Source organism: Salmo salar, chromosome ssa20 (assembly GCF_905237065.1).
Source record: "Salmo salar chromosome ssa20, Ssal_v3.1, whole genome shotgun sequence".
NCBI lineage: Eukaryota > Metazoa > Chordata > Actinopteri > Salmoniformes > Salmonidae > Salmo > Salmo salar.
In genome coordinates this window covers 51,276,140-51,302,442 of record NC_059461.1, presented here as the reverse complement: position 1 = coordinate 51,302,442, position 26,303 = coordinate 51,276,140, and the positions used below count along the sequence as shown (strand labels likewise).

At 41.6% G+C, this 26,303-nt stretch overlaps 1 protein-coding gene across 3 annotated transcripts in view; it reads right to left on the bottom strand.

Annotated features, from left to right (window-relative positions):
• LOC106580734 (latent-transforming growth factor beta-binding protein 4) overlaps positions 1-26,303 on the bottom strand; it is a 68,830-nt gene extending 42,527 nt beyond the window's left edge. For 2 of the 3 annotated variants that reach the window (XM_014162079.2, XM_014162081.2), the window contains exons 1-4: positions 25,706-26,303; positions 22,103-22,173; positions 16,148-16,433; positions 7,447-7,661 (exon numbers count right to left, since the gene is read on the bottom strand). In XM_014162079.2, the coding sequence (XP_014017554.2) occupies positions 7,447-7,661; positions 16,148-16,433; positions 22,103-22,173; positions 25,706-25,995 (862 nt within the window). In that variant the 5' untranslated portion in view covers positions 25,996-26,303. The remainder of the gene's footprint in view (positions 1-7,446; positions 7,662-16,147; positions 16,434-22,102; positions 22,174-25,705) is intronic. The other variant, XM_014162080.2, reaches the window with a different exon arrangement.

The following is a 26,303-nucleotide window of genomic DNA, read 5'->3' as shown; positions in this document are numbered from 1 at the left end:
ATCTGTTTTGTTTCCCCCCTTTTCCTTATACTCCCCACTCCCCCCTCTAGTTTCATAACATGGACCGTCCTGTCATCTGAGGAAGAGACCACAAGGAGGGCGGAGTGGGGGGGGTGAGGCAAGGTTTGAGTTTCAGGTCCTCGCTGGCATTGTAAACTGTGGTGGTGAGTCATCTCTCTCTCTCTTTCTGCTCATAAGGCAGGGGGGAAGAGGAGGGAAATTATTTTCCTTTCGCTACGCATTTTCAGAGATGTCATTTCACAAGCCCCACAGGCTCTTCTGTGACATACACAATGTGCATTAAACCTGTTGCCTTACCGAGCCAGCTCATGCCTGAGCAACAGGGGAAAGAAACGTGCACGTGCCATCCACGTTGCACTGGCTCACATCACTCTTACCGCTGTAAGCACTTGGACCTGTAGGCCATCTAGGGTAAAAATCACATCACTTTCACTACCTGAGAAAACTATAGGAGACAAATGTTAAATAATCCTTTTATGGTCATTCATGAATATAAACCCCGGAAACATCCCAACCCCATTCGAAAAAAGGAGGTTGATGGAAACACCTCATTATTTAGCTAGGAAAGGAATGGTAAAGAATGGAAAATATAAAACCAATTGACAAAGAAATTCAATGTAATGTCAAAAAGTTATTAGCGAAAACTGTATGGTCGTTAGATTTACAAACATGACGTGTTCTTTATATTCACTTATAATTAACCCCGAAACAAAGCTAAGCAGAAATTCCTTGTCGAGTTTGGAAGACAAACAGCTGCGTTGGACTGGGCTCAAACACAGGTGCCCCATTACAGACCATATTTCCAGTTTCACCAGTATTACTACACCAGTATAAAACCTGGAAGACCTGGGAGGACAGCGAGCGAGGCACGCGCCAGTCAACTTCACCAAGGCCCTAGACCACATCAAAGGCTTGGTGAGGTTAAGTACTGAAATAATTATGTTTTACTTGAAGCTTATATGGGTCATCAACAAATCTGGGAGAATGACGTAATATAGCTCATGGGAATGGACCAAACTAGAACCCAGAGAGAACTGGTAGCCTAGTGGTTAGAGCGTTGGGCCAGTAACTGAAAGGTTGCTGATTTGAATCGTCCAGGTTCTGTCGACGTGCCTTTGAGCAAGGCACTTAACCCTAATTGCTCCTGTAAGTCGCTCAGGATAAGAGTGTCTGCTAAAAACAAAAAAATATGAAAGAAACTACAGGTACACTGGTACTGTGGTCAGTGGTCATCCCTTATATGAAGTGTCTGAACCACCTGCGGAGGCACTGCACCACTGGTCTGATCCGCACCTGTAGCTCAACGTGGTGCGTCATTCTGGGCCAGGACTTGGAGGCTGGAAGGTGGAATACACTGCCAGAAAGAGAGAGAGAGGGGAGGTCCTTGGCGTAGGCTAGGACAAACAGTAAATTACCATGCTACCGCTGGGACGAGCCGTCTGGGTCTGGACTGTGGGTTCCTGTCTTGCTGGGGGAGGAGGAGGAGGTATTGGTGTCTGCTCAGGACAGGTGTTCACAATGTTTTCTAGTACGGGTCAATGAGGTAAATTGTTTTGCCTCCTTTGAGTGTTTTATTATGGATGTTAGCCAGTGGAAAAACTGTAGTCCAATTAGCATTCACTTATAACCTTTCAAATACTGCCATAAAAATGCTCCAAGGTTGGGACTTATTAGCTATACAGTACCAGTCAAAAGTTTGGACACACCTACTCATTCAAGGGTTTTTCTTTATTTTACTATTTTCTACATTGTAGAATAATAGTGAAGACATCAAAACTATGAAATAACACATATGGAATCAAGTAGTAAACAAAAAAAGTGTTCAACAATTCCAAATATATTTTAGATTTTAGATTCTTCAAAGTAGCCACCTTTTGCCTTGATGACAGCTTTGCGCACTCTTGGAATTCTCTCAACCAGCTTCACCTGGAATGCTTTTCCAACAGTCTTAAATGAGTTTCAACATATGCTGAGCACTTATTGGCTGCTTTTCCTTCACTCCGCGGTCCAACTCATCCCAAACAAATCTCAATTGGGTTGAGGTCGGGTGATTGTGGAGGCCAGGTCATCTGATGCAGCACTCAACCACTCTCCTTCTTGATCAAATAGCCATTACACAGCCTGGAGGTGTGTTTTGGGTCATTGTCTAAACCAGATAAGATGGCGTATCACAGCAGAATGCTATGGTAGCCATGCTGGTTAAGTGTGCCTTGAATTCTAAATAGAACACTGACAGTGTTACCAGCAAAGCACCCCCACACCATCACACCTCCTCCTCCATGATTCACGATGGAAACCACACATGCAGAGATCATCCGTTCACCTACTCTGCGTCTCACAAAGACACGGCGGTTGGAACCAAAAATCTCACATTTGGACTCATCAGACCAAAGGACAAATTTCCACCGGTCTAATGTTAATTGCTCATGTTTCTTGGCACAAGCAAGTCTCTTCTTCTTATTGGTTTCCTTTAGTAGTGTTTTTTTTGCAGCAATTCGACCACGAAGGCGTGATTCACGCAGTCTCCTCTGAACAGTTGATGTTGAGATGTGTCTGTTACTTGAACTCTGTGAAGCATTTATTTGGGCTGCAATTTCTGAGGCTGGTAACTCTAATGAACTCATCCTCTGCAGCAGAGGTAACTCTGGATCTTCCTTTCCTGTGGCGGTCCTCATGAGAGCCAGTTTCATCATAGCGATTGATGTTTTTTGCCACTTTCTTAGTTCTTGAAATTTTCCGGATTGACTGACCTTCATGTCTTAAAAGTAATAATGGACTGTTGTTTCTCTTTGCTTATCTGTGCTGTTCTTGCCATAATATGGACTTGGTCTTTTACCAAATAGGGCTATCTTTTGTATACCAACCCTTCCTTGCCACAACACAACTGATTGGCTCAAATGCATTAACCTGTTGGGGCTAGGGGGCAGTATTTTCACGGCTGGATAAAAAAACGTACCCGATTTAATCTGGTTACTAATCCTACCCAGTAACTAGAATATGCATATACTTATTATATATGGATAGAAAACACCCTAAAGTTTCTAAAACTGTTTGAATGGTGTCTGTGAGTATAACAGAACTCATTTGGCAGGCAAAACCCTGAGACATTTTCTGACAGGAAGTGGATACCTGATGTGTTGAATTACCTTTAAGCCTATGCCATTGAAACACACAGGGGTTGATTAATGTTTTGGCACTTCCTATTGCTTCCACTAGATGTCACCAGCCTTTACAAAGTGTTTTGAGTCTTTTACTGTGAGATATGACCGAACAAGAGCCATGGAACGGTGATGGCCGATTAGACTCTGGCGCGAGTTCATGTTGGGTACCCTCGTTCCAATACGTTATAAAAGAGAATGCATTCGTCCACCTTGAATATTATTCATGTTCTGGTTAAAAAGGCACTAATGATTTATGCTATACAACGTTTGACATGTTTGAACGAACGTAAATATATTTTTTCCCCTCGTTCATGACGAGAAGTCCGGCTGGCTTAGATCATGTGCTAACAACACGGAGCTTTTTGGATATAAATGATGAGCTTTTTTGAACAAAACTACATTCGTTATGGACCTGGGATTCCTGGAAGTGACATCTGATGAAGAGAATCAAAGGTAATGGATTATTTACATAGTATTTTCGATTTTAGATCTCTCCAACATGGCCGTTTGTCTGTATAGCAAAGCATATTTTTCTGGGCGCAGTGCTCAGATTATTGCAAAGTGTGATTTCCCAGTAAGGTTATTTTTAAATCTGGCAAGTTGATTGCGTTCAAGAGATGTAAATCTATAATTCTTTAAATGACAATATAATATTTTACCAATGTTTTCTAATTTTAATTATTTAATTTGTGGTGCTGACTTGACTGCCGGTTATTGGAGGGAAACGATTTCCTCAACATCAATGCCATAGTAAAACGCTGTTTTTGGATATAAATATGAACTTGATAGAACTAAAAATGCATGCATTGTCTAACATAATGTCCTAGGAGTGTCATCTGATGGAGATTGTAAAAGGTTAGTGCATCATTTTAGCTGGTTTTATGGTTTTGGTGACGCCTGGCTTTGAATTGACAAAACATTACACACAGCTATTGTCAATGTACTCTCCTAACATAATCTAACTTTATGCTTTCGCCGTAAAACCTTTTTGAAATCGGATAACGTGGTTAGATTAAGGAGATGTTTATCTTTCAAAGGGTGTAAGATAGTTGTATGTTTGAAAAATTTGAATTTGGACATTTATTTGGTTTCAAATTTGCCGCTCTTGAAATGCACCTGCTGTTGATAGGGTGCACCACGGGTGGCACGCTAGCGTCCCACATAGCCCCAAGAAGTTAAGAAGGTTAAGAAATTACACAAATTATCTTTTAACAAGACACACCTGTTAATTGAAATGAATTCCAGGTGACCATCTCATGAAGCTGGTTGAGAGAATGCAAACTGTGTGCAAAGCTGTCATCAGGGCAAAGGGTGGCTACTTTGAAGAATCTCAAATCTAAAATATATTTTGATTCGTTTAACACTTTTTTGGTTACTACATGATTCCATATGTGTTATTTCATAGTTTTGATGTCTACAATATTATTTTACAATGTATAAAATAGTAAAAATAAAGAAAACCCCTTGAATGAATAGGTGTGTCCAAACTTTTGTCTGGTACTGTAGTAAAAAGCTGTTAAATAGCCAGTAAATTGTACGAATCCGAACGCAACGTTTCACCGTGCAGGACGTTTAGTGCAGCCTGAGTCTCTGTCTCAGTGCACTCAATCCCTCTGCCAGTTGTCCAGACCAGTCTAGTCCTACTCTCTCACACACACACACACACACACGTTTTCTACAGATAGGAGTATTATTCCAATTACAAAACAGGAAGCTCTGCTCCATGTACAACAGATTGCCCCTCCACGCATGGCAGCAACAGCTACCAAAATACTAGCAATCAGTCTAGTGGCTCTGTAAAGGATCAAGAATGGAACTGAAGTGTTATACTCTGTGTGTGTGTGTGTGTGTGTGTGTGTGTGTATCTTCATGGAGGTTTGATTTTATTAGGATTTATTTTTGTCCTCTTTTGGACTAATCTTCCAAGAGTCCTTAAACATTAAAATACGATCACATTTTCACATATAATACACTGTTACAAACAAATAATACACTGACATATTGTCCAGATAAATACTCTAACAGTCTAAAAATAAAAATGTATTCTTCATCTACCATAGTTCAGCACAACTTTCCTATGTATTATATTTAAATGCTTTTAAAGTATTGTTTGCTCAGATATATTATAACATTTCTTTATTTTTAGGTCGAGTGTGTATACGTCTGCGTGAGCGATGGTGGCCTTTGGCAATGGCCTTTAAAATTGGTCCTGGAGGGCCTTTATGTTTGCAGGGTTTTTCTCCAGACGTGTTTTAATCAGGTTCAAGGCGAAACAGCAGATCAACATTATGAAGAGATTGAACGATTGGAAATAACTGCCCACATTACATAGCAGACTTTGGCCTATGACCCTTAAATGGGGTGTGCTAATTCTTTGTTCGTTTTAAAATTACGTTTCTGTAGTGAGATTACCAAGTGTGATTGACAGGTGCGAAAACTGAAATGACAGGGAGGACAAAACAGGTCATTGTAAATAAGAATTTGTTCTTAACTGACTTGCCTAGTTAAATAAAGGTAAAAATACATTTAAAAAAAAGATCACTTCATTGGTCAATGGCCCGGTCAAATCTTAGCCTATAGGGGATTGCAAAGGGAGGGGGAATGAAATCTTTCTCTTGTGCTTACAATGGCTTTATTCATACACAGCAACTGTTCATCCACAATGCTCCTGCTTGCCACTCAAGAGAAGAGAAGCTCTCTCTGACTCCCAGGATGAGGGGGGGAAAGTACTAAAGCTATTAAACCGATGGAGGAATTTAGAGAAGGACTTCTTACACAAACATTTGCATGAAAAAAAAACTCCAAGTGCCTGGGTACTTAAAGAGGTCAGGGGATACAAAAAAACCAGGACCCTCAGCTCTTGTGGAATGACAGATTACTCAAAATGTTCAAGGCACTGTCTCACTTCTGGAAAAGAATATGAAAAAATGCAAAACCTGACCCTTACTTCTCTGACTTGGAAACTTGGATTAAAGCTTTATAGCAGACATTTAAATTGGGTTTTGAGGGGAAAATCAAGCATTATAGAGTCATACTCTCTCTTTCCATGTGAGACAACATGCTCTGTTCGAGTGACGTTCACCTATTGGATATTAAAAGAGAGTAGGGCACAGTAGTGGTATATAGACACAACTGTACAATACTTAGAATGGGCCTTACATTGTTTAAAGCAAACCAGGTTGCTGAGAGAAATATAGTGCTCTTGCTTGTGGTGTTGGGTAAGTGCAACTAATGTGCTATTTTGCTATGAGATCATGTCTTGAATAGCACTGAGTGACCATTACACTAATCTACAAATCAGTAGTGTAAAGTTGTCAAAGCTTAGTGTCGCATCAAAAAATGAATACCAAACCAGACAACTTGAAGTACATTCAGTACATAAACTAAAGCATGGTTCTCCATAATATGGCAGGCGAACTAACGCCAGTTGCAAACAGGTCATTTTCTCCTGTTAGATTCCAGTACTATGGAGTTAAAATCTGAGCTAAAGGGACTGGAACATCTCATAGGTCACTGGTGCCACAGACGTTGTGGGAGATTGTGTCCGCCCTCGTGAATAATATGCCAGTTTCACCCCTTAGATTAGGTTGGTTCCCATCCACCACCACAGAAAGCCATTTCAACATGCCATGAGGTCATAGGGGCAGGAGATTTGGGGGATCCCATTAGTTAAACATCGTCTATCATCTGGGCCATTACTGTACCTATGCCAGTGGGCCAAGGGAAACAATGGCAGGAATTGGTCACAATGGGTTACCAGGGTCCGTACTGGTCTGAAAATCGCATCTACTCACCGATAACCTTATCCCATTCCCTAAGTGTAAACAACTAGGAAATGGGCTAAATCATTCAAATAACATCAGGGTGTTTTGTTTATGATGTGGTAAGTATTCATGGAAAATTCCATGCTATGTTCATAGGTGTACCAACACGATATCCATTATAAAACGCATTACTTTGTCACCACCGGACTGGTGGTGACAAAGTAATGCGTTTTATAATGGATATCGTGTTGGTACACCTATGAACATAGCATGGAATTTTCCATGAATACTTACCACATCATACAACACTGGGAGCAAAGCATTCCATATCAACACCCTGTTAATCACAACAAGCAGGAACCTAACACAATATGATATCTGATCATTTGCTGCCTTGACCATTATCATATTACTTATCACAACAACATATGTTATCAGCACATAGTGTGGTCAAAGTAAGAGAGGCTGGGGGTCTAAGTGAAGGGCCTGTCTGTACTCACCTGCAGGTGGGCTCATGTGGACGGTGTACTGGCCCTTCTGGGTGTGGAAGCTCTTGACACTGGTGGTCCGGGTGTCCTGTAGGTCTGACGGTGAGGCTGATTGGAGCTTCTTCCGCTCTGTCTCGATGTGTTTCATTAGGATGGAGGTCATCTTGTCGCCTCGGCCCCCACGGGCCAATGCCTGTTTTAGCAGCACTGACTGAGCCTCCTGCAGACTGGACAGGAGACAGAACAGACAGTCAACAGACTGGGCCTCTGGCAGACTGGACAGGAGACAGAACAGACAGTCAGCAGACTGGGCCTACTTCAGACTGGACAGGGGAGACTACAGAAAACGTCAACAAGTACGGTAACTAAGAGTGTGTGCTGTGCGTCTGTTACTACTGACAGTAATTTATTACAGTAGATTGGCAGCCAGCTAAAATCCCTGGCCTAAAGATTTACTCACTGTATTATTACATGGGGGTACATCAGATACACTATTGTAGTGTATTAAGCAAGCAACAATAGCCTGTTCATTCAATTAGATACTTAATTAAATCAGCATCAACTCTCCAACAGCATCTGCCTAGAAATGAAAGAAACCCCATGACATGTTCATCCATGTTATTTTTTATTTTTTATACACAATTATCAGTTTATCAGCTTGATGGGGCAGACATACTGACTAGGCTGAGGACTTACATCCCGGGATTTACGGTATTACTGGTTAGTGAAGACATCACAACTATGAAATAACACATAAGGAATCATGTAAACTCAGCAAAAAAGGAAACGTCCTCTCACTGTCAACTGCGTTTATTTTCAGCGAACTTAACATGTGTAAATATTTCTATGAACACAACAAGATTCAACAACTGAGACATAAACTGAACAAGTTCCACAGACATGTGACTAACAGAAATGGAAGATCTGTGAAGCTATTTGGATTTTTACGAATTATCTTTGAAAGACAAAGTCCTGAAAAAGGGATGTTTCTTTTTTTGCTGAGTTTAGTAACCCAAAAAGTGGTAAACCAATCAAAATATATTTTATACATGAGATTCTTCAAAGCAGCCACCCTTTGCCTTGATGACAGCTTTGCACACTCTTGGCATTCTCTCAACCAGCTTCACCTGGAATGCTTTTCCAACAGTCTTGAAAGAGTTCCAAAATATGCTGAGCATTTGTTGGCTGCTTTTCCCTTACTCTGCTGTCCAACTCATCCCAAACCATCTCAATTGGGTTGAGGTCAGGTGATTGTGGAGGACAGGTCATCTGAAGCAGCACTCCATCACTCTCCGTCAAATAGCCCTTACACAGCCTGGAGGTGTGCTGGGTTATTGTCCTGTTAAAAAAAACAAATGATCGGCATATCGCTGCAGAACGCTGTGGTAGCCATGCTGGTTAAGTGTGTCTTGAATTCTAAATAAATCACAGACAGTGTCACCAGCAAATCACCCCCCCACCATCACACCTCTGCTTCCATGCTTCACGGTGGGAACCACACATGCGGAGATCATCCGTTCACCTACTCTGTGTCTCACAGAGGACTCAGCAGACCAAAGGACATATTTCCACCGACCTAATGTCCATTGCTCGTGTTTTTTAGCCCAAGCAAGTCTGAGTCACACAGTCTCCTCTGAACAGTTGATGTTGAGATGTGTTACTTGAACTCTGAAGCATTTATTTGGGCTGCAATTTCAGAGGCTGGTAGTAACTCTAATGAACTTATCCTCTGCAGCAGAGGTAACTCTGGGTCTTCCTTTCCTGTGGCGGTCCTCATGAGAGCCAGTTTCATCATAGCGCTTGATGGTTTTTGCGACTGCACTTGAAGTTTCAAAGTTCTTGAAATGTTCCAGATTGACTGACCTTCATGTAATGGAGTGTCATTTCTCTTTGCTTATTTGAGCTGTTCTTACAATAATATGGACTTGGTCTTTTACCAAATAGGGCTATCTTCTGTATACCACTCCTACCTTGTCACAACACAACTGATTGGCTCAAACGCATTAAGAAGGAAAGAAATTACACAAATTAACTTTTAATAAGGCACACCTGTTAATTGAAATGCATTCCATGTGACTACCTCATGAAGCTGGTTGAGAGAATGCCAAGAGTGTACAAAGCTGTCAAGGCAAAAGGGTGGCTACTTTGAAGAATCTCAAATATAAAATATATTTTGATTTGTTTAACACTTTTTTGGTTACTACATGATTCCATGTCTTATTTCATAGTTTTGATGTCGTCACTATTAATACACATTGTAGAAAAAAGTAAAAATAAAGAAAAACCCTGGAATGAGTAGGTGTGTCCAAACCTTCGACTGGTACTGAATATAGATCGTAGCTACCAGATGTCATTTTTGGTGAGTTTGGTAATTTATAAGCAAATGTGAACGAGAGACATTGTGCTAATGAACAAAGTTTTGATGCATGCTTGTCTGAAGGAACAACACTGGAGCAGCATGTGTACAAACTGTCTGTGTGCAGTATGGAATCGGTAGGTGTCATGGATTCCCCCAGGACTGCTGCTCATTCCGTTCACCAGATTCGGAGGTCTACGTCACCAGGCTTCTAGGCGTCACTGAACCGGATTCATTACCACCAACCCCGGACTGTCTTGTCTAATTACACACACCTGGTTCCCATTTCCCCTGATTAGTATGTGTATATAGAGTTGAAGTCAGAAGTTTACATACACTTAAGTTGGAGTCATTAAAACTAGTTTTTCAACCACTCCACAAATTTCTTGTTAACAAACTATAGTTTTGGCAAGTCGGTTAGGACATCTACTTTGTACATGACACAAGTAATTTTTCCAACAATTGTTTACAGACAGATTATTTCACTTATAATTCACTGTATCACAATTCCAGTGGGTCAGAAGTTTACATACACTAGGTTGACTGTGCCTTTAAACAGCTTGAAAAATTCCAGAAAATTATGTCATGGCTTTAGAAGCTTCTGATAGGCTAATTGAAATCATTTTAGTCAGTTGGAGGTGTACCTGTGGATGTATTTCATGGTCTACCTTCAAACTCAGTGCCTCTTGGCTTGACATCATGGGAAAATCAAAAGAAATCAGCCAAGACCTCAGAAATAAAATTGTAGACCTCCACAAGTCTGGTTCATCCTTGGGAGCAATTTCCAAATGCCTGAAGGTACCATGTTCATCTGTACGAACAATAGTATGCAAGTATAAACACCACGGGATCACGCAGCCGTCATACCGCTCAGGAAGGAGACCTAGAGATGTACGTACTTTGGTGAGAAAAGTGCAAATCAATCCCAGTAGAACAGCAAAGGACCTTGTGAAGATGCTGGAGGAAACAGGTACAAAAGTATCTATATCCACAGTACAACGAGTCCTATATCGACATAACCTGAAAGGCCACTCAGTAAGGAAGAAGCCACTGCTCCAAAACCGCCAATAAAAAAGCCAGACTACGGTTTGCAACTGCACATGGGGACAAAGACCGTACCTTTTGGAAAAATGTCCTCTGGTCTGATGAAACAAAAATAGAACTGTTTGGCCATAATGACCATCGTTATGTTTGGAGGAAAAAGGGGGATGCTTGTAAGCCGAAGAACACCATCCCAACTGTGAAGAACGGGGGTGCTTTGCTGCAGGAGGGACAGGTGCACTTCACAAAATGGATGGCATCATGAGGTAGGAAAATGATGTGGATATATTGAAGCAACATCTCAAGACATCAGTCAGAAAGTTAAAAAAAGTGGTCACAAATGGGTCTTCCAAATGGACAATGACCCCAAGCATACTTCCAAAGTTGTGGCAAATTGGCTTAAGGACAACAAAGTCAAGGTATTTGAGTGGCCATCACAAAGCCCTGACCTCAATCCTATAGAACATTTGTGGGCAGAACTTAAGAAGCGTGTGCGAGCAAGGTGGCCTACAAACCTGACTCAGTTACACCAGCTCTGTCAGGAGGAATGGGCCAAAATTCACCCAACTTATTGTGGGAAGCTTGTGAAAGACTACTGGAAAAGTTTGGCCCAAGTTAAACAATTTAAAGGCAATGCTACCAAATACTAATTGAGTGTATGTAAACTTCTGACTCACTGGGAATGTAATGAAAGAAATAAAAGCTGAAATAAATCATTCTCTACTATTATTCTGACATTTCACATTCTTAAAAGAAAGTGGTGATCCTAACTGACCTAAAACAGAGAATTTTTACTGGGATTAAATGTCAGGAATTGTAAAAAAAAATTGTTTAAATGTATTTGGCTAAGGTGAAGGTAAACTTCTGGGATTCGGGATTCGTCCCCGTCATTTTTATGATCTTTGCTATTTTGGGTAGAGAAATAAAAGCCCCTATTTTTGTATTCCTGCGCCTGTCTTCTATCATTACACAACGTGACAGTAGGGCAACGACCTGCCTGCTCTGCTCAGAGAAGATGGGGGAGGAGCAGATTGAGGGGACGAGAAGGAGAGGAAAAAAAAAACTATAGGAAATCAAGATAGCCATGGCAGCTGTACAAATAACTCATCCAAAGAGCTTTGACTGCTCAAACACGGCAGAAAGCTAACACTATATGATGCCCCGTCTCCTTATTAATTCAGCCACTTACTTAGCTAACTAGCAAGTTAAACCAAATACACAGCTGGCTCAACTGTTCTGGGGAACTACAGTCAGCCTCAATGTAAAATAATGTGACAGGTGAAATGAAGAACGTGATCTGCTTTACCGCCTAACGTATTGCACAAGTTGACTGCAGGTATTTACTTCAAAAGTAGATACAAATATGACCATTTATTTTAAAACTTAAAAGAAAAAGTCACAGGATGGAAAAACCATTCCGTGGCTATTTCCAAATACCCCGGTAAACAATATATATGGTATACGGTCCAAGACTACTCTCTACTATCCTAAGTGCTGACCCTTGAAAAACATTTGGTTTTGTAAAATGAATAACAGCACTGAAGCCTTGATTTAATCCTAGTACCCAAATTAGTTTGACAAACTCTAGTGAACCAATAGATTATACATGTCCCTTGTGGAAATACAAATAAAAAAAACTAAGTGAATCACTAACATGCTGAACAAACCACTTGCGTTGCATGTGCGAGTGTTGCAAAATCAATTTACACATACATGTTATTCAATAATTTCCTCCAAACTGCTTGCGGGCGTCTGCGTTGCCATGCGCTAAAATAGAACTTGAATGTTTCATGTGTGTTTTGACCTGTCACCAAATTAATATAGTTGGTTCACAGTTGGTTTTGGTATTTTAACCTGAGTGTCATGAACCTCACTGGTGAAGATAGACAAAATCAACAGCTTACAAAAGGAGCCAGTTTGGTCAGCCATGTAAGAATCTCTTGTAGTAGAGACACTTGAACGTTGAAGTTGGAAATGTTTTGGTGATAGCATCATTTCGATAATCCCCAGCTGAACATGTAGCCCTGACCTGCACTTGACCGACCATAACTTGTGTGGGGGGGAAAACAGAACTTGAAACAAACATCCAACATCAAACAGCTGCAGTGGAGGTGCATAGTGGGAGTAGGGATAAAACCAGTTCATTCAAGCCTGGGAAATCATAATTGGGGTGACAGATCTCAGTATGTTACAGGCTCCACCATACCAAGTTAATACATTCTCCTCCCATGTTTACTTAATAAGGATATCCACCAAATCCCTATGTTTTGATGCGATCACTGTTTACTTAACACACCACTCCATGTCTTGCGCAATACCGTCCCCAGGTTACAGCACCTTTTTTTTTTTTTTGACGGCTCGCGGTTTGGCATCATTTCAGATGCCTATATCATTCTGTGGAATTCTGAGAGAGTGCACTGTGCCTGCAGACAGGGTGATCTTACACAGAGTCCATCTGTGTCCGAGCCACTAGTACAGAACTGCATGGCCCTGTTAGGAGTATTCACCTACACTACATTATGCATTTACCTTCTTATGGATACCTGTTGAGTACCATGGACCTGGTGAATCAGTGACCCAAGATATTTACTTAGTTACAGTTTAGCATTAGCATCGTTGAGTGAAAAACAATGAGAATAGTTGGAGTAGGACCCCTTTAAGAGTGTTTCAAAAAGCTTGCCTAAATCAACTCAGAGTAACTTGAAACTAAGTTGGAGCAACGTGCCACCATAAGAGGTTTAAAAGCTTTGGACAGGGAATTTGTTTACCTAAAAACATTATTAAACTATTTAGACACGTCTCTAAAATTCTATTTAATAACCTGATCCAAGGGTGTTGTCTCTTAATGATTCTGCCCAGCAACAAGGGAACAGAGATAAGGAGAAGTCAAACTATGCAGAGGCACTGGGGTCATACTCTAAGAAGAAATAGGGCTTATGTCTAACTGTCTCGGGACCAGACTAAACCTAGACGAGTGTGTGCGTGTCCGTGTGTGATGACAGGGAGCCGGCCTGGTGGTCTGAGGCATTTAACTTCACTTAGACTGGACAGCAAACAGAGCAGAGATAGATGCTCATGGACAGTGGTTGTACCTATTCCATCAATCTGACCTACAGCAGCACAGTCTAGCAGATTGCACGTAATCCTATAGAATGGCCATAGTAATGCATACATACTGTACATCAGACTGCTATGGCTTTGGTTCACAGTAAACACAGTCAAAGCAGTGTACTAATGCCCCCACATGGCCTGCGTCCCAAATGGCTCCCTATGTAGTGCACTACTTTTGACCAGGGACCATAGGGCTGTTGTCAAAGGTAGCACACTACACAGGGAATAAGGTGCCATTTGGGACACATCCATAGAGACGTGATTAGTTTAAATCCAACATACTGCGGTGTTGAAGCCTGCAGAGATCAATCTGTTTACATGGATGAGGAAGCAGGGTTAGTGAAATGTGAACTCAGGAATGAGAAGAGGAGCAGAGCCAAAAGACGAGAGAAAACGCTCCGTCCTTTCCAAGACGCATTAAATCACTGCTGGGTTTAACTTCTCCACTGTGTTTTTTTTCCTCTCCAGAAGACATGGTTTTATTGTACACAGACACAAGGTTCAAATCAAACAACGCTCCCTTAAATCTTTTAAAAGATTGCTTTGTTTGTAGTGATGCATGTGACACAGGACGGTGATGCTCTAGCTTTGGTTTGCCACAACAATACAAGATACAAAATCAAGTACTAGTCACAAAGACATTTATTAAAAATAAAGACATTAAAAAATAAACCTGTGTTGAGGTCGCTGGTCGCCATTGTAACAACATACAATTTCACTATCAACATCATCAGAAACGATTATGGTGATTCGGTCCAAATTCCCACAGAGCTGGACGCCTCAGGCCTCCAGTGGATATCTCTTTTGCAGACAATGTTTTTGCTGCTTTTGTGAATGAGTAGCAGTGGCTGCTGGGGGTTGTAAAGGGAAACTCTGTTTTCTTCATTAGTCCGCATTGGAGACGTAGCCTGTACGCAGTTAGGGGAAATGTTCCTCAACTATATGAAACAGCTAGACTGTAAGTGACCGGCTTCAGTACAGTAAGTGCTAATGCTATAAAGTTCTCCCTAGCACTACATGTCTTGCAGGATATGCTGAATCACTACACGAGGCATGGTGTATACATTAAATAACTAACATTGCAGTATGGTATACATTAAATAACATGAACATTTTTGTATTTTTAACCAATTTCAACAACGCTACAAGACGACTTGAAGAGAATAACATTAACTATTGCAGCCTTTCTTAAAACTACGGGTTGCGACCCAAAGGGGGCATGTTTTTATGAGCATGGTCCCAGGAAAACAGAATGTCTTATTTGGGTCCCAGGCTGAAAAAGGTGAAGAACCCCTGAACTATTATATGAATGATGAACATTAAAGTTTCCAACAGCTGTCACCCACCAACAAAGTTCACATTTTGGCAAAAGACTTACGGAGACTAAAAGCTTTCTTTTTTATTTCAGAGCATAAATATGTATTATTTTCACAGGCAATCCTCTTGCATGACTTCAAGGGCTGTTTGGTCTCTTTACATGACACACTCTGACCATTGTCTGCATAATTAACAGTTTTGAAAATAAAATCCTAGGACCCCTTGTAAAAACCACATCTCTTTACTATGAACAAAAACCCACGCAAATACACACACACTGGCTCCGTTTGCAGTATTAGTTCCACTATTAATTACAGTAGATTTTATTTGGAGAACAGTTCCACCTGCTGACTATCCTGGGTAACTTCACTCCACAGTCAATTTTAATAGAAGCTTTCTTTCACATTCCACAAACTTAAGGGTTACCTCTATCAGTTGAGGCCGCAAAATATTGTCATCACTGGATGATTTAAAAAAAATTGTTTACTAAAGGTTCAGTTAGCTGTCAAATTAAATATTGATGTTAAATAAAATATGATCTGGTCTAGAGCACAAAACAATGTCTTCATCTTTTTGTCAACTTATATTTTATATAAGTCTTTACCCCTAGGCTGGCACTGAGCCAACCCTATCTACCATTTGGCAAGGTGCCCTGATCCCAACACCTGCACTGCATCAGCTGGACCAAACTAAGCGCTACAGACACTCTGACTCTGCACCTGTGGCCCACATGCTGGGCTAACCCAGGCCTCTGACTGGAGACTGGCACATCAAAGCCAGCAAACTGAGAGGAGGAGGAAATGGAGGAGTAGAGAAGGGACTAAATGGCACAAGCTGGTGATGCAGTAAATCAAGGCAGTGCACAGTAAACAGAAGTCAAAAACTCACGTAAGAGGTTTCCAGCGCACAGTGCTGACTGGTGTCCCCTCTGTCCTCCATGCAGCTGTGGTCTCAATGGGCACTGGGGTGGTGGTGGGAATGACGGTGGTTGTTGAGAGGGTGGTGGTGGTGCTGACCATGGGGCTGGTGGGGCGCAGGAAGGCCCAGGTTAGGCCAACGAGGCCGTAGGTCACGCTTGCAAACTCACAGCGGGCCCCGTAGAAGCCCGTTCGGCATTCACAGATGTTGGGCTGCCTGCACACGGCTCCGTTGTGGCAACGTGGAAGGCATCTCGCTTCAAGTAGGGGGAGAGAGAGGAGGAGAAGGTTCATAAAACCAGAACAGTGGACTGTGGTTGAGAGGGCTAAGATGCTAGAGCAGAAACTCAACCGTAAGAGGATAACTGCTTCGACCACTTGTGCGGCACATTTTACAATTTCAATAAAACCTCAGTAGGACAAACAGCTTAATGTGCATTGTAACTTAACAAGAAAAACAGCCAATGGTGGAACGGTCAAGGTTTCACTCCACTGAAATGAACTAAGGAATGAAAAGAGGAGAGGAGGGAGAGAGCCATGTTCCTGGATACAGGGAGCGGGTATTCATGCATACATGACACAGGCCTCCACCCCCGGTCCCAGGCTCTTGGTTTCTCCCATCATCCCTGGCTGGGCGTCATTGTGCCCAGGCCGAACCCCCTGGAGGGCTCCAGTAATGGCCCATTGGCCACAGACAACAACAGCATAACCCAAACCCAGCAGCTTACCACAAATCTCCTGGCTGCCTCCATGAATATCAACAGCGATGGGCACCGCTTACTGACAATGTTTCACGGGTTGTGCACGGAAACCCTTTTTATCCATGGCTTTTTCGCACGAAGGCTAGCACAATGTGACCAAACAGAAGTTAGACTCAAACTGCACAGTGGACTGAATCTAACGAAGGGCTCTATTCAATCAGATTGGCTTTAGCCGACATCCGCATAGCGGCTGTTTTGGTGGTGCTGGACGTGGAACTGCGTAAGGGCTGCCAAATGCACGAGCGGCCTTATACATAATGCGGACATTGTCATTGGCTGCACTGAGTCGCATTACAGTTTTTTTTCAATTGCTGACAAGCATCGGTCAATACTGAAGACACTTTTTCAAAACCCTTCACACAGTCTGCATTAACAACATGCATCTTGGCCAAACAGTTAATCTCACCTCCAAAACTCACTCAGACCACCAAAACACTTCATACATGTCTCAGAATAAGCTCGTTCGACCATAACACTGGCAACAATTCTCACTCAGAAAGCGTACATTGTCACTCATCACACACTGACCTAAAAAACACTAACAACAGGGGGAGCATTACATAAATGATAAACTTTTCTCTGAATGATTTTTCACATAAATCAGTATTTCATTATAGAATAAGAATAACACCTTTTCACTTTATTGACTGTACTAAAATATGTAACAAGAATGAATTAAAAAATGCAGCAATTTGCTTCAATAGCCTTTATTTTTTTCTATATCGTTGCATGTAGTAATTTACTAATGGAAAATAAAAAGTTGAAACAAAAAACAAATTCCTGAAATTCCAGGGCTGCAATAATAACTACAACAACAAAAACCATCAACAACATGTATAGTATAATCACTCATACTGTAGAGTACTGTGAGGATTCTAGTTCTCATCAACATGTATAGTATAATCACTCATACTGTAGAGTACTGTGAGGGTTCTAGTTCTCATCAACATGTATAGTATAATCACTCATACTGTACAGTACTGTGAGGGTTCTAGTTCTCATCAACATGTATAGTATAATCACTCATACTGTACAGTACTGTGAGGGTTCTAGTTCTCATCAACATGTATAGTATAATCACTCATACTGTAGAGTACTGTGAGGGTTCTAGTTCTCATCAACATGTATAGTATAATCACTCATACTGTAGAGTACTGTGAGGGTTCTAGTTCTCATCAACATGTATAGTATAATCACTCATACTGTAGAGTACTGTGAGGGTTCTAGTTCTCATCAACATGTATAGTATAATCACTCATACTGTAGAGTACTGTGAGGGTTCTAGTTCTCATCAACATGTATAGTATAATCACTCATACTGTACAGTACTGTGAGGGTTCTAGTTCTCATCAACATGTATAGTATAATCACTCATACTGTAGAGTACTGTGAGGGTTCTAGTTCTCATCAACATGTATAGTATAATCACTCATACTGTAGAGTACTGTGAGGGTTCTAGTTCTCATCAACATGTATAGTATAATCACTCATACTGTACAGTACTGTGAGGGTTCTAGTTCTCATCAACATGTATAGTATAATCACTCATACTGTAGAGTACTGTGAGGGTTCTAGTTCTCATCAACATGTATAGTATAATCACTCATACTGTAGAGTACTGTGAGGGTTCTAGTTCTCATCAACATGTATAGTATAATCACTCATACTGTACAGTACTGTGAGGGTTCTAGTTCTCATCAACATGTATAGTATAATCACTCATACTGTAGAGTACTGTGAGGGTTCTAGTTCTCATCAACATGTATAGTATAATCACTCATACTGTACAGTACTGTGAGGGTTCTAGTTCTCATCAACATGTATAGTATAATCACTCATACTGTAGAGTACTGTGAGGGTTCTAGTTCTCATCAACATGTATAGTATAATCACTCATACTGTAGAGTACTGTGAGGGTTCTAGTTCTCATCAACATGTATAGTATAATCACTCATACTGTAGAGTACTGTGAGGGTTCTAGTTCTCATCAACATGTATAGTATAATCACTCATACTGTAGAGTACTGTGAGGGTTCTAGTTCTCATCAACATGTATAGTATAATCACTCATACTGTAGAGTACTGTGAGGGTTCTAGTTCTCATCAACATGTATAGTATAATCACTCATACTGTACAGTACTGTGAGGGTTCTAGTTCTCATCAACATGTATAGTATAATCACTCATACTGTACAGTACTGTGAGGGTTCTAGTTCTCATCAACATGTATAGTATAATCACTCATACTGTAGAGTACTGTGAGGGTTCTAGTTCTCATCAACATGTATAGTATAATCACTCATACTGTACAGTACTGTGAGGGTTCTAGTTCTCCCTTTCTCCTCCATTTAGCCACAAGTTCTCATCAACATCACATCTTATGTCTTCTCTGGCGATGCATCTTGGAAAGTATCTTCTGGAATGTCTAATCCAACCCTGCCACTCTTCTTTCCCCACCAACCGGTCTTCCTTGATCCATGTTTCCAAACTAAATCATTCCGAAGCCGTCCTCTTTTGTCTGTTTGGTAACTGGACTAAAAATTTTAATTTCAAATTGCAATCAGCTGTGTTTGGAATGATTACATATTCTGATGAAACGTTCTATATGTTTCAATCTGGTTACTGCAGAAATGCACGACATTTGCCATCATTCTGTTTTGAATGTGTTTCTAACAGTTTTGGAAACAATCAGCATTTGAAAGCATGTGCTGCAAATATATAGTTTTGCAGGTGGTGGAGTATGAATGAGAACAGAGTTCATGGATTTCGGAGAATGTGGTCATTGAATGCATTTTGTGTGAAAGCAATGATTCACAGTTTGGTTCACATACACTTTTGTTTCGCTGACTATGTGAAGAGTTTTGACAATGTGACTTCAGTTTTGACCAATACATGTTAGCAATTGAAAAAAACTAAGAGAAATCCCATGCAGCACTGCTTACAAATGTGAACACTGGGATGTGAGATGTAATCTACATCTCGATAAGGATTAAAGAAATCCTAATTATTTTATTTAATGATTTTCATATTTCGATATAGCCTACACTTTCTCATTCTGAACTTCTAACACGAGTGGGACAGGTGTGGTTTAATGACAAAGATCAGAAGAGCAGCTGCTCACCGATTCGACAGCTCCAATGCAGTTCCACCGCCGACAACACCAAAACATCAGCTATGTGGGTGTTGGCTATCGCCGGTTAACGCTTGATCTGATTGAATCTAGGTCTAAATCTGCTTCCACTTCAGAGTTTCCTTCTCAGTGTGGCTTTTATATTTGATCAATAAACCTTAGAGGGGGGAAGGAAGTATGGGTGTATATTTGTGTGTGTGCATGCCTGCGTGTGCGTGTGCGCCTCTGTGCGTGCATGCATGAATGTGTGTGACAGTGTGAGATTCGCAGTGAGTTTGTGCTTCCTGACAATGTGCAGGTCCGTGCTAGGAATGCTGAGCCAGGTTGTTTTGACATGACACTGGCCCTTTAAATCCTCTAGGTCAAGGGGTTGAATCATGTAAAGGTGTTCAATCCCTGAAAACAAGGTTTATGGAGGTGTGGATTATAATGATTACACCACAGAGATGTGTTGGAGACAGACATGAATAGGAGCTCTTCCTTTCTTCAAAGCTCCTGACCTCTTCTCCGTGTACAGCACAGTGTGTAGACAAAGTAGGGCCCGTATTCATAAAGTGCCTCAGAGTTACACTGCTGATCTAGAATCACTTTTTCCCACTAATTGGTCTTTTCACATCATGTCTTTTTCAGAGCTTATCTGATTGGTCAAAAGACCAATTAGTGAAAAAAAGTCAGAATTGGGCTGCCTGTGTAAACGCAGCCTACGACAGACTCTTCAAGACCAGAGGTACTCAACACTATCAACACATGACATTCACTTTCATAACATATCGAAACAAATCGATACCGGACGCTTTTTGCTACACACTGCAAGTCTGAAGGTGTCCTATCGTAATTAATCAATATGTTGTTGCAGAGAATTTTCCTGTGCAGCAGGAAAGGCACATTGTAGTGTAGTCGAGGTTTAAAAAGGTCAAATTAAGATAGTATATCTGTACACTGTGTAGGTCTTGACCGGAATTCACATTTGCCATCCACACCGCCATCATAATCAGAAAATGATGATACAATGAAATCATACATGCTCCAGATGTCTGACTGAGTGAAATGGGAGGAAACACAGGTTGGACTGGGTTCTGCTGATGTTGGATGTGACATTACAACTTCCAGCTGGGTGGAGAGAACATTCCATTGTCCTATAGAGCCTGATTGATGCTCGCTCGCTCCTTATTAAACCAACTATTGACAGCTTGCCATCTATATACAGTATAGTACTAGGAACAGATCAATCACAAGTACCATGATAGAGACTTTTGTCATCAGGGGTGTCATGTACTCCAAAAATCTGAAGGGGCATAAAGTACGTGAAGATGGCTGGGGGGTGGTCCGGAGGGGGGCTAGGCCTGAAACAGCTTTTTCCTGCAATCGAGAGCCATAATCATTACGTTTAATTCTATGTAAAAACAAATATGTATTTTTCTGCATATCTAAGCATACCTCTTGAGCTGTCTGTATCCTCCTGACTGGTGGTTATTTTTTAAAGAAACTAGTATACTTCTCTGCTAAAGTCTGGGTAAAATAACAAAAGGAATGGCAGTCCTATTCAGAACATTTAGTTATTGCTCGCTTTTCTAAAGTCTACCAACCTTGCCAGCAGGCATGCCAGCTAAGATAGAATAGCTAGCTTGTCTATAACTAACTTGATTGATAGCCTGAAATGGCTTCTTGGTAGCTAGTTATGAGGTTGGGAACCTATCTGGGCTAGCTTAACCCAACTTCATAAAATTGTTGGTGGTTAGTAGTATTACAGAGTTATTATATATATTTTGTTAACAGGACAAATCTGAAGGGGCACGTGCCCCTGTGTCCCCTATGGGCAAGACAACTTTGGTTGTCGTGGTGATATAAAGACAGCCATCCATAAGGCGGCTCCTTGCAACAACAACAAAAAGATTTATCCATGATATTCCACGATACGGTATGATGAGATCTTTATATAATATTTCCCCAACAATGTGGAACAACATTACACATTATGGAAGGGCTGACAGTCCTGCTATGCTTGGAGAAATGTCAGTGGACATGAGAAACTTACGTTTGGTGCATTTCTGAGTCTTGGGTGAAACGGTCCATCCGTGGCAGCACCTGTTTCCACATACGTTAGTCCTGCAGAGAGCAAGGGAGACAGACAGACAGACAACATATTAAAGATATCAGAGTTTGTAGGATCAGATCACTGCAGCAGTCAACGGCACTGGAATTTCTAACACACCGGACCATTTTTTCCCTTAAGGCCCCCACACCGGACCATTTTTTCCCTCGAGGCCGGCACAACAGCCCATTTGTTCCTTGAGGCCAACATTATTAGCCAGATAACGATCATTTTGCGCAAAAAAATAATCCAAGTTAGACAGGCCCACAAAGCTAAAAATAGACCAGCCCATGCGGCATTTGCTCGAAATGCCAATGACAAGTCCGCCCCTGGCAGCAGTTATCACAGTAGATAGTTTAGGCTGTCATAAATTAAGGTTAAGCTTAAAGACAGGAACCCCACACACAAAAATCCCAGACACTACTGCTTTATAACACAGTTCAAGGTCATGAATACAAAATAAATCACTTAATTTGATCACAAAAGGATCTAAACACAGTGCTATTTTCACAACTTCCTGGATATCCATAAAAAACTACTTGGGGCACCCAGAAATGTACTGTTGCTTCAGTGTGAAACAGTTAATACCTCCTTGTCTTTACACTTGCCTTTGGACGTAATAGATTCAGTTTGTTTAAAAGGGAGCTATGAATATGAATGAGGGGCCATGGTGTGGTTGCCCTGGGTGAGAAGGGCCTCTGTCCGTCCTGTGCACAATGCATGACAGATAGTGTTCCCACACTGGTCTGGCCGTATCTGTCTGTCTCTGGGCCAGCCGCTTGCCCCCTCTGCTCCACAGATTGGGTAAACAAAACCGGATTAAGGGTCCTCTGCAGAGTCTCTTTTCTGGGGCACCCGCCTGTTTATCCAGGGGGCTTCTGGGAGGAGGCAATTAGCACGCCAACACAAGCCACGGTGACGACGCCCTCTTCAAAGTGACAGCTCAGCGTGACCCGCGCCACCAAGCTCCCCTTATACCTCCTTTGTGGGATTTGCTAATTAGTTACAGTTTTCTGGCTTTATTGTGTGTTTGCAAATAGTGGGCCAGGAGCCTCTTCCAAAAGGGTCTGACTGGGGGTCTGCAAAGTAGCAGAGGCAGGGCCCCTATTCAAACCCAGCAGTGAACTCACCCAGAGGAAGGTGAGCCTGTCTGGAGACTGGGAATGACCTTTGACCCCAGGCCAAGTTGGAGGCTAATTCAGAAGATGTCACTGCCAAAACAGACTGTCAGACCATTGATGCGCTGGAATTACAACTATATCAACGCTAAATTGCGGATCTTTCAGTTTGGACACAATCATGAAGATATTTTGTAAAGGATTTTTAAATTGACCAGCAACATCCAATCGATCTCAACAAAAGATGTGCAAACTTCCTAACCAAACCCAAACCTAAACAGGACTGTGACAGGCATAGCATTGTTCTCTCTGACTGACAGTTCCCTTCAGTGCAGGTCTTGAGAAATGAAAACCACCCGAGTTCTTCCAACTATGAAGACGGGTTTTAGATACAAGCTAGTTGATGTGTCAACATTTGCACATGGTCTCATTCAACAGAGAGGGCATGGGTCACATGACGGAGGTCCTATATGACTAGGCACAGGGGAAGGAGTCAGCTGGCGATGGGATGAGTGCCGTTCATTCGGTGCGGTCAGCGCCTCCTCCTCCCTCCCTCCCTCCCTCCCTCCCGATCTGACAGCTGAATGCAGAAACCAGTGAGACAAGGTGGAGGGGTTGCTTTCACCCCAAATAGGGAGTTGTCAGCAGCGGTGGTTGTGGAATGGAAAATTACTGGACGTTTCTTTGTCTCTAGTCGAGTCTTAACGCGGTTCTGACACTGCTCTAATACAGTAGAATAATCCCCAGCCCCTGTTTTTACAAAACTAAGTGAGACCTGTTGTCTGGGTGGAGGAGCCACCCCCATTAAGAGCCTGCATACTCACACTGCTCCCATCCACTGCCATAGGCTATCCATCTTTCTGTCTTCAACCTTTTCTTCTGGTGACTGAGCACCGATTCTGAAGTGCCTGACTCTTAGACTTGGGCTTTCTATCCTCTCATCTTCTAGGTCTTATTCTAAAAGGCTCAGACTGAATGCTGATTATTTAGTTCTAGGGTCTCTCTGCTCTGGAACAGGACTAATGTTCTGGAACATGAGAGACTCCAAGAGCTTCTGCATTGCGGCATGTGTTGCGTTAGCGCCTATAGCCTGCCGTACAGTACAAGCAAATAATACTGCAATGTTTCAGAGGAGCTCTGTGGCTGTGTATAAAAAGGCTCACACAAAGAGAGCCTTAGTTACACAGTCACACTCTATAGGCTCACTGCAGCTCCGCCAAGTCAATTCATGCTCTTGTTCTAGCAGAGTTCAGGGATTCATTTCCCTCCACTTCGCCCCCATGAGAAGATCAATAATATATTTACCCTCTTAAATGACATGGGGTGCTAAAGATCCTCATCAAAGAGGCTTTGAAGCGATGCCAGTTTCCGGGAAAGGTCAGTCGCTCACCTAAGCCCGGGTTGAACTGCTGAACCGCCACCCCAGAGGCCCCCCACCACCCGAGTAGAACCACGACAGTGTTTATTTTGGAGATTTAGCCAGGATCCTTCTGTGCATTGGGGCTAAATAGAGCAGATTGGGACTGTCATGGCCCCCAAAGAGAAATGGCCTGTTGGTGATAAATTAGTTGTGTGTACTAGTTTATCGCAATTAGTGAAATATTTTTTCACTGAATGAAAACATATGAGTTGAGGCATTCAAATATTCCAAATAAGGCAGTCTGGAAAAGGGGAAGTAATGATTAATCCTATTAATTGCTTAGAGAGCTTGTATACGGTTTTACGCTCATGGTATGACTAGAAGTACTGTTATGTACCAATGCAATGGGATAATCAAAATTCCTACCCTAGCTTTAAGGATCAACATTTCCTCTGCAGGTCAGGGGAATACTTCACCGGATGATGTGTTGGGTCTCTAATCTGGCCATAGTTCAGAAAGTGGCAAACTCCATGAACTTTGCTGTGCATGAAGTGCCATTTCCCAGTCCTGTGTGATTTGACTTTGGGTCCATGTATCACTTGTTGTCATGCACTTTAATCAAAGGTGCAGTAAAGTCACATATAACTTACATGATAACTCTTATGTCAAATAGAAGAATTTCTCACATTCCAAGAGGGACTTGTGCAAACATACAGACCTGTGTACATTTTTAGGATGGAATGACATTGGATTGTGGTCTACCATTTTGATGGATAATTGAAACAGATAACTTGAAGTAGGTTACCCATCAGAAAGAAATGTACGTCAAAGCACAAGTCATTATTTTCTAGTAGCCTGACTTTCCAGAGGACAATAATTGACAAAATAATAAAACACCCAAATGTGTACTTAATCAAAATGTTAATGAAACTATCAAATGACAAAGGACACTGAACCATGGGCTGATTCTCTATACTATAGGCTACGTAATGTCGGCTATTGTAAAACACCTGCTTTTTGACTGTCGGACTCCGCAGTTGTAAACTACATTTATCACTGGCTACTCACCCATTTAACTGAAGTGTCACATTAGTTGCGTATTTCCAGTACTTCTTTCCATTAAAATGGTACTGTTTCTGTTTTAATTTGGGTTTTGAAGTCGTCGTCATTCTCCACTGAGTGTGATAAACTTGATCATTCACGGTCGCGTGGTGGTACCTGCCCGCCGTTCGCCTCTGCATCTCGTGCCCTTTGTGGGCTGAACGCCTCACTAGTGTCCCAGAAGATTTCGAAAATGTAAGAAATACAAGAAATGTCACCCCAAGAACGAAAAAGTTAGCATATCTCCTGCTTGACATCTTTAGAGGTCTCTTCTGCGTTACAAATCGACCCTATGAATAATCCAAGAGCAACGGAATTACCAGGAAATTGTTAAAAGAAAAATACAATTTAGAAACTAAGAAATATAAAACATTTTATGCAATAGGTGAGCCAAAACAAAACAATCATATACAATTTGAGCACATGTCTTAGTTTTGCCTATTTTTGCAAATGCAATTAATAGGCTAGATCATTTCCTTTTCAAATAGAAAATAAACTCGACTCTTCAGACTCCACTATTAGTTCTTGCATTACTCGTAGTCTACCCCATTAGAAAATGGTAAAG